The sequence below is a fragment of the Jatropha curcas genome, unplaced genomic scaffold (assembly GCF_041381405.1).
Source record: "Jatropha curcas cultivar XTBG-Jc1 unplaced genomic scaffold, XTBG_Jcur_1.0 HiC_scaffold_121_pilon, whole genome shotgun sequence".
Lineage (NCBI taxonomy): Eukaryota > Viridiplantae > Streptophyta > Magnoliopsida > Malpighiales > Euphorbiaceae > Jatropha > Jatropha curcas.
Window position 1 is genome coordinate 40,916 of NW_028322367.1, and position 9,403 is coordinate 50,318.

The window sequence follows — 9,403 nt, forward strand, 5'->3', positions numbered from 1 at the left end:
CGCCTGCTACAGACCGACATGTTTCGACGTCTCAGCAGCACCACTATCGGCTCCTGATCCCGATGCTGCAGGCGATACCTTGCTCACCCCTCCTGGCGCTACATCACATCCAGCAGGTACTCCTCCCGGCGGTCCGACATCGGATCCTGCAGATGAGCAGCAGCATATATAGATTTGATTTCCGACCTTTTTTTTTTCATTTGTATTTTCATTTTTAATTTGTTCAGAACAATAAAAATTACATTTTTATACTATTCTTGAATTGCGTGTGTATATATGCATTTATGTCAACTTTCACAGGTGTAGAAAAATTTTGGTTTCAAATAATATTTAATTTTTTTATTCCCTTTTTCATTTTTGCGACCGATTTGCGACCGATTTGATACCAAAAAAAAATTTTTTGAATTTATAATTGCGACCGATATTCTGCGACCAAAGTTGCGACTGAATTTCCAATTAAACCACGACCAAAATTTGCGACCGCTTTTTCAATTTTGCGACCGACTTATCGGTCTCTAATTTGCGACCGATTTTCTCATCGGTCGCAATTAACATTTGCGACCAGTGATTTTGCGACCGACGTTTGTCGGTCGCAAATCGGTCGCAAAGTATAAATAGCGACCGATTTTTGCCATTTTGCGACCGATTTGTCGGTCGCAAAATGGCGTTTTTTTTGTAGTGAGATAGATTGGATGATGAAAGCTGATCTTATGTTGAAATAGAACCATCAGATGATGAAGAGGAAGAAGATCAAATCATCATGGGTTCCTCAGAAGACGAATATGAAGAAGAGGAAGCTGATGAAGAGGAGGAGGAAGCAGATGATATTCAAGACACTTAAAACTTAGAGTAATTTTACTGTTACAAATTGATAAATGTATATGTAATTAATATTATTAATGAAGAATTTCAATGGTATTAACTTTCTTTACTCATATTTACCACATGTTCTACAATTCATATAATTGTATAATTCATTTTATCTAGGTTCTGATATCTGCAGTACAGATGGCTAGAGGCAGACCATTTGATTCTGACGCGTCCGGCAGTGGTTCGCGTGGAGGTCATGGCCCTGGACGCAATGCCCATGGACGAGGAGGGTCGATCCCTCGTCCTTCGTCAGGTACGTCTAGGGCTTCGTCATCTGCTCAGCGACCAGTACTGCCGCCATCACATCCTTCTTCAGGTACGTCTGGGGCTTCATCCTCTGCTCAGCGTCCAGTACTGCCACCATCACAGCCTTTTGCTCCTTCCTCTTCTGCTCCTTCCTCTTCTGGACCAGTACAGACTCCACCAGCTGCACAGTCACCTACTGTGCAAGGTAATCATAAATGTCATAACTGTCATTTTAATTATATATTAATTATCTAAAAATTTATAACATTTGTCATTTCTTTTGAAGCTTCATCAGATCCACGTATCACCCTCAGTTTGGTAGCGGGACAGTAAGTACTTATTCAAATTTTCTGCAGGCATATTTTGTAATTATATTTTGTACTTATTCATAACTGTGATGCTTTCGTGTAATTATATTTCACTTCTGTTTTTTTTTCAGCATATATCCATCTTCTCGAGCAGCGAGGCAAATTTTGAAGATAATCAAGCTACAGCTGCATAAAGAAGGATACACATGGGATGCCGTACCACAAGAGGCGAGAGACTTTTATTGGGAGGAGTTCCAGGTACTCTTTGGTTTAAGTTATATCATCATTCAATGTTTACAATTCAAGATATATCCTTAGTGTTTAAACGCTATAAGTGATCTAATTTTTTGCAGAAACATTTCATATGGGACGAGGCCATTACAGCTATGCTGAAAGTAGCCTGGGAGAAGATATGCGCCGATCGATACGCTGACTTCACCTATAGGATGAGAAGAAGCGGTAAGAAGCAGCAGTGCGTGTCTCAGGAGATATGGGAGAGCTGGCAAAAGGTTTGGGAGGATCCTGCATTCAAGAGAAAGTGGGAGATATTTGCACAAAACAGGCGCAGTGAGACTGGGGTGATGGAGCAGGACCTTCGCGACACACAGGCGAATCTATATCTGCTATAGAGACAGCTCGATTATTAGTAAGTGAACTAGTCCCTTTACAAGAAACTGATGTTTAATGAAAGGACACTAATATATTAATATATCATGCATAAAAATTCATTACTGGCTAAAGAATTAGGTCGTGAGCCCACACCGATGGAGGTGTTTACATACACTCACACGAAGGACCACGATCGTAATACCTTTGTCGACAGACGTGCGCTGAGCGTCAATGTAAGTAACAATGAATAATATTTACATTTACCCTCTAATCATTGCGAAGATGTATAAAGTTGAATATAGTAAAGCTTGCAATTGCATTGATTAATTAATTTTTTGTTTTCAGGAGAACTATACTACAGCTCGGGAGCATATTGTTACTTCTCAGATCGATGAATCCGAAGCTGAGTCAAGAATTGACGAGGTAGCGTTTTATCTCGAGGCTGTAGGGGGCGAGAAGAAGAGGAAGGTATACGGCATCGGGTCTCAGGCATCACAGTTTTACACTGGCTCAGCAGCTCATGCTTCTACAGCCAGCGCAGCACGACAGCCGGAGCACAGTGACTCGCACTGTGATGATGATATACGGGCTCAGCTTGCTGATCAACAGAGACAGATTGCAGAGCTTAGAGCGCATGTGATGCGGCTGTCCGGTGAGCACCGTGCTGGTACTTCTCCCTCTGATCTTGCGCCTGCTACAGACCGACATGTTTCGACGTCTCAGCAGCAGCCACTATCGGCTCCTGATCCCGATGCTGCAAATGATACCTTGGTCACACCTCCTGGCGCTACATCACATCCAGCAGGTACTCCTCCCGGCGATCCGACATCGGGAGATCTGACATCGGATCCTGCAGATGAGCAGCAGCATATATAGATTTGATTTTGGACATTTTTATTTTTTCATTTGTATTTTCATATTTTAATTTGTTCAGAACAATAAAAGTTACATTTTTATACTGTTCTTGAATAGGTTGTGTGATATATATGCATTTATGTCAACTTTCACAGGTGCAGAAAAATTTTGGTTTCAAAATAATATTTTATTTTTTAAATTTTTTTTTCCATTTTTGCGACCGATTTGCGATCGATTTGATACCAAAGTAAAAATTATGAATTTATAATTTGCGACCGATTTGCGACCGATTGAAAAAAATTGCGACCGATATTCTGCGACCAAATTTGCGACTGAATTTCCAATTAAACCACGACCAAAAATTGCGACCGATTATTCAATTTTGCGACCGATTTTATCGGTATCTAATTTGCGACCGATTGTCTCATCGGTCGCAAAATTATTTTGCGACCAGTATTTTTGCGATCGACGATCGTCGGTCGCAAATCGGTCGCTAAATCAAATTAGCGACCGATATTTGCCATTTTGCGATCGATTGGTCGGTCGCAAAATGGCGTTTTTTTTGTAGTGATATTTTCAAGACCACACCATTTAGGTAACTTTTTTTCACACATTTTGTAAATTGCTCTCTCTTTTCTGTATATCTTAATTTTCATTGTAAACTAATAGAAAGAATTATTAAAATTAGAGTAATCTGATAATATAAAACTAATTTGATTAAATTTTTTTATGATTTAAATGGTTTAGTTATTTCTTTAATTATTATGCAAAAATCTTAAACAACATGTGAAGACACATAAAGGAAGAGCATCTCCTATGCTAACGTGAATTACTCTTATTAATTGCCACATTAGAAAAATGAAAAGATTTTTAAAAAAATGGAAAGATTTTTTAAAAAATACTTTTCAACGTTAATGTCTATTTAATATGGCAAACTGAGTATCAAAAAATAAAAAAATATTGTCTACCATACCTTCTATATTTTTAGAGAGTCTCTAGGCAATGTGAAAATTTGTGGGCTTGGAAAAGAACAGTAAAAAGAAGATGGAAGAGAATTCAAAACTAATACATTAGAGAGAGATTTTAAAAATTCAATTTCTATAATAAACATTCAAATACATCACCATTCACACCTTCTATTTTATTTGACAAATCACTCACAATTCACATTAGCATTGGAGATGCTCTAAGTAATAAGTAGGATACATATACCATTTTTGCTTTAAACTTCAATTTGTGATTTGTAGATTTTGAGAATTACAATCCCTTCAAAGAAAAAAGTCCACTAAAAACTTCCACAAAACCTTTTGTAGCATACACAACCTTAATTAACTAGTCAATGGAATAGACAATTTTTTTGAAGGTTTCCAAGTTGTCCCGGAAAAGAGGTACAAATGTATCTATGCTTCCACCACCAATGAAGGAAGGTTGAAGAAAAAACATTCCCTCAAGTGGATAATAAGAAGGCATAAATAGATAAGGGCTTCCTCCTCCAAAATCAAGCTCATAAAATGGGAACCTCACCCAACTATCAACTTCCAAATCAGGGTATAAAGTAGATTTATCTATATCCGCAGTTGAAACTAGCTCTTCCTCTTTGATCATCTCCTTGCAGCTAGCGAAGTCTATGAATGACTTAAAATAGTTATCGTTTATATTTGCAATGGCGTCATGAATGAGCTTGGCTGCATAAGCTAATGGCTCATCTAGTAGGTCTTTAACCCTAGAACTTGGAAATGCCCATAGCACCAGATTGCCATAGTACTCATCAGGCACTCTTGGATTCATTCGTCTGCGACCATTGATTGAAATTTTCACACGGGTTGTTTTAAACCCATTGACTCCTCGAGACTTTGTTATCACTCTCCATAGATGAGCAACCAAGCTCTCAAAAGTAGTATAGGGCTTGAGATTATTATTGTTTTCTGAAACTTTGGCTTTGAGCTTGGAAAGAAAATCCATTGTGAAATGAACTTTATGGATAACAATGTCATCTACAAGGTCATTATTATCGTTGTGAAAAGCCTTAACCAGCTTCTTACTTTCAAATTCAAATCCTCTGTGTTCGAACTCGATAATCGGAGGATTTCTAGGAACGAAAAAGGTTCCATCAAGAATAGGAAGAGGATCTATATCAAGTCCTCTAGTAGCCTTTCCCCAGGCAAAAAAATTGCAACCAGATTGTGCATCAGTTATCTTGTGATGGGATGTGTAGCCAATAATTAATGAACCACAATTGAACCTTGTGAGTTGAATTTGCAATAGCTCCTCTACACCTTTCGTGGTAGGGTGAAGACCAAGTAATTCTGGAGATGAATGTAATGGCATGAACTGATCGAGATTGCCATCGACAGATGCCTCAACTAGCTTCACTCCTTTGTCATTAAGAAAAATAACAGGGTCACCATTTTCGTCTTCTCCAAATCTTCCTGCCAACACTCTATATTTTGATAAAACGATTTGGAGGCCATGCTCAAAGGTTGCATTTGATGGTGTAGGTGGACGATAAGCAAAAATGACAGCCATGTGGGTGTTGTATGTGAATTTATCAAACACACTCAGAGGAATGTACTGTGAGGTTGAAGGAGGGATATCATTGCCTTCAAAAATTGGCTTAACAGGTTTTGTACTCATTATTTTCACATCCATGGTGATTAATGCTTAGTTAAGCTAGCTGTATGTAAGAGAGAAGAAGATTTGTTTGGAGAAGGATTAGGCGAGGCCCTATATATAGGAAATGAAACTGAAGGCATTCCCCATATTGCCCATTACCTATATACTTGTTATTTTTAGGTCATGGGTCAAAAAAATAATAATAAAAGCTAAATGCTAAACATTGTGGTGTTTAAAAAATTATAAAGCTATGTTACCGATATGCTTAAAACCGAGATTTTTTTTTTTAAAGGGTAAAACCTAGATTCTTATAGCAAAAGAAGGTTTCTTTTTTAGATAAAAATTATTTGAACTCATTAATTTGGATATTTGGGTTATATAATGCAAGATTAAGCAATGTCAATTTTGTCATTTGCAATCCAATTTGAGTCAATCCAAAGTAGGTGGTTTTATACAACGAATGAATTTAAAACGTACATGCCATATATGGCAATAGTAATCATAAAAAAAAAAAACTATATCTTGACATACCATATTTAAATTTTTTTCTTTTTTGAAAGATATCTTGACATACTTATTGGTTCATTACGTTGTAACTATAAACTTCCATTTGTGGTTTGGTGAAGAGATAAGAATTTTCCTTTTAATATGTAAAACTAGATTTCTTAATAAATGGTATATATCTAAGGGAAACCCAATATATATGCATTTAGTTAACGAACTTGCTTTGCACTTGTAGTTCATATACATGATTTCTATTTGAATTCAAATATTAATCCTTAGTAACGTTCCTCTTTTTTTATTAAATTTTGATATTTGCAATATATTTTTCATTTTTAATATTAGATACAAATATTAGTCATGATCAAAAATTGGCTCAAAATTTTTGTATGTAACTTTATCGAACATAGATAGAAGAATGTAGCGTGAGGTTGGAGGAGGGATATCATTGCCTTCAAAAATTGGTTTATGGTGTTTGTACTCAGTATTTTCACATCCATCGTTTGTTGTATTTGGTTATTCTTATGTTTAGTTAAGCTAGCTATATCTATAATCGATAACATATATAAATACGGGAATATGGAATAATGAAATTTTTTTAATATTTTTAGTAAAATTTTATATATTCTATAATATTCTTAGTCATCGCCAATTAAAATATTTTAATTTAAATATATAATATTTGAAATTTGATTTATCTAAAAAAATTAAATTAAAATGATTAGATATTTTAATTAATTAATATGGATTATCTAAAAATTTTTAATTAATATGATTATTCATTTCAATTAATTAATTTAATCAACATGATTTATCTAAAATAATCAAAATAATATAATTATCCACTTTAATTAATTGATTTAATTAATATGATATATTAAAAAATTAATAACTTTGACTAATAAAATAATAAATATCTTAGAAATTTCTAAAATTTAATTAATTAATATTAATTAATATTTATGAATAAATCTAATCAATATACACATGATTTTATATATATATATATATAATATATATATATAATATATATATATATTATATATATATATCAAAATATTAGATATATTTAAATCTATATTAGATTTAAATATATTAGTTGAAAAGATATATTAGATATATTACATTTAAATTTAGATATATTAGATTTAAATCAAAATAATTTTGAGATATTAGATATATCTAATATATATATATATATACATATATTTTGTCACGACCATTTCCATAGACCGGACCGGCACTAGGACCTGGGTGGGTTTAAAGCCCCCGAAACCCGTAGTAAGCCTGTATTATCTAAAAACTCGCATTCTATTCACAATTGTGGATTCAGGCCCAATAATTTATTTCACAAATATATCCAAAGTACAATTCATATAATAAATGTCTATACTCAATTTATTCATTTACAACCAAGTTAGAATACAATTGCGAAACTCTACTCCATAATTCACTAACCTTTGCATTTACGTATTCAATACAATGATTATTACTCCTATCGACCCGTATCTCGTTCGTTCGATTGGACTCCAGGATTCTTCTTTCCATCTACTACCAGGGGAGATTGGAGGGGGGGTGAGTACTAAACTCAGTGAGTAGGATTAGATAACCCTCTCACCCCACACAATCACACAAATGCTAACATATATATATATTGTTTCTATGTGTTCACCCGTTTAGTTATTTGATCATGCAGTTTCACACAAATGGCAATACAACAGCAATCACAATTATTATCACCTTCATATAATCATATCACGTGGAAATTAGTCAATGGAGTCACCTAAACCCGATGAGCCGTCCTCACACATGGCCCATCACTCACATGTGCACCAGGGAGCCAATCTCCCATTCTGGCTGGCCGGTATAATCCTCACACGACAGGTCCTCTCATTATTTTGCCAATCTCTCTCTTTTCTTTTTCTCTTTATATATATATATATATATATATATATATATACCAACAGGAGGCAACTTGGTCGTCTCCATCAAATAGAGATCCTCAGGCACTCAAAACAGGAGGCCACCCTGCGAGCTGCGATCAGATCTAAATTATCAGGTGCGCCTAAATAAAGAAGCCAACCTGGTAATGGTAACGGTAACGGTAACGGTAGGTGCACATGGGGGCGCCGATCTCCCATTTACCCGGCTAATCATAATTAGGATCCATATAACGGTAACGGTCTCACAAACCCATGGTGACCCACTTCATCCCAATTCCACACAAACAAGGCGCAACAATATCACATTCACAGATAATCAAGCAATATTTAATATCAACAAATAGTGCATCACAATATGGCAATAATGCATGATAACATTTAGCCGTGAATGCATGAATGCAGTCGGATGAGGCGAATTATCTAACACTACTCACAGTTCTTGTTGTCCTTAAAAGGACTGCCTTTCTTATTGTGCGCTTCCAGTCTTTGTCTTCCCATTCCGACACTTTATAAGTATCTATATAATAAGAAAATTCTAAATAAGAATTCTAATTTGGGAAGCAGTTTACATTCATTATTTGTTTTCGTTACCCGTCGGTTCATTAACTTATCAAACTAAAATGTATATCTATAGTGTTTCTTTATTTGATTTATTATTATTATTAATGATAAATATTGATCATATTATTCATAACTAAAATATATAATTTATTAAACTATATATAAATTCACTATTCTTGTTTATTTATTTATTTGTTTATATCAAAATTAATGTAATTAATCATACTTAACGATATTACGAAAATCTTTGTTATCCATTAACTACCTTGAAGTCCGATTCTATAATCGATGTTCATATACTTCACTTATCTATATCTAAATTCATAATCTCCAATTTTTACTAATTCAATTAACCTTATATTCAATTAATTAATTAATTCAAGTTTTGAAATTTATACCAAAAATAAGCAACTAGGCCTTACAATGTACCGATCAAAAATCGGATTTGATTTTCGTGATCCGCCCGAAAAGGAGATCATTCTGCCTCTCGGAGTCCTCGCCGGACCGCCACCGTTGATGCCGTGCAAGGTGGCCGGAAACATCAAACCGCCCAGAAATTCACAACAATCACACCACTCGACTCAAAATTCACCAAGGATTCCATTTCTAGTGTTAATTTAGTGAGATCGGTCCTCTAATAGGCTGGATCGGGCCCGACAGTTGCTTGGTGTCGGGCGTTAATGGTGGTTTTGCCACTCAAGCTTTGTAGTCAGAATTAGCGGAGGAAAAACACTCACAAGGTGAAGGTGACTCGATCGACGCCTATCCCTTGCACTGACGTCGCCGAAATTGCCCGATCTCGCCCGAGGAGCTGCTGCGTCGCTAAGAAGGAGAGGAGACCATGTTCACGCTATTGGAGGTCCGATCGAAGTGAGAGAAGGCTGGAAAATGGGTCAG

The 9,403-nt window shown here is 35.4% G+C and overlaps 1 protein-coding gene and 2 long non-coding RNA genes across 4 annotated transcripts; 1 reads left to right on the top strand and 2 right to left on the bottom strand.

The window, feature by feature from the left end:
- Positions 1 to 1,240: 1,240 nt before the first annotated feature.
- Positions 1,241 to 1,676, top strand: LOC149492099 (uncharacterized). The gene is made up of 3 exons (XR_016319140.1): positions 1,241 to 1,321; positions 1,403 to 1,445; positions 1,556 to 1,676. It is a non-coding gene; the product is annotated as an uncharacterized LOC149492099 (long non-coding RNA).
- A 2,293-nt stretch (positions 1,677 to 3,969) lies between these two features.
- LOC149492100 (agmatine coumaroyltransferase-2-like) lies at positions 3,970 to 5,572 on the bottom strand. Its single transcript, XM_089716884.1, has one exon. It carries the CDS (start codon positions 5,535 to 5,537, stop codon positions 4,221 to 4,223), a length of 1,317 nt encoding a protein of 438 aa, XP_089573010.1. The 5' UTR covers positions 5,538 to 5,572; the 3' UTR covers positions 3,970 to 4,220.
- A 1,787-nt stretch (positions 5,573 to 7,359) lies between these two features.
- On the bottom strand, positions 7,360 to 9,174 carry LOC149492101 (uncharacterized). Of its 2 annotated transcripts, none has more exons than XR_016319143.1 (3): positions 8,929 to 9,174; positions 8,380 to 8,462; positions 7,360 to 7,550 (listed from the first exon to the last, which is right to left on the bottom strand). It is a non-coding gene; the product is annotated as an uncharacterized LOC149492101 (long non-coding RNA). The 2 variants fall into 2 exon arrangements; XR_016319142.1 differs by having other exon boundaries at positions 7,360 to 7,553.
- Positions 9,175 to 9,403: the final 229 nt, after the last annotated feature.

Coding starts and splice junctions, on each gene's coding strand:
- LOC149492100 (XM_089716884.1), bottom strand. CDS start 5,537: ATGGATGTGAAAATAATGAGTACAAAACCTGTTAAGCCAATTTTTGAA.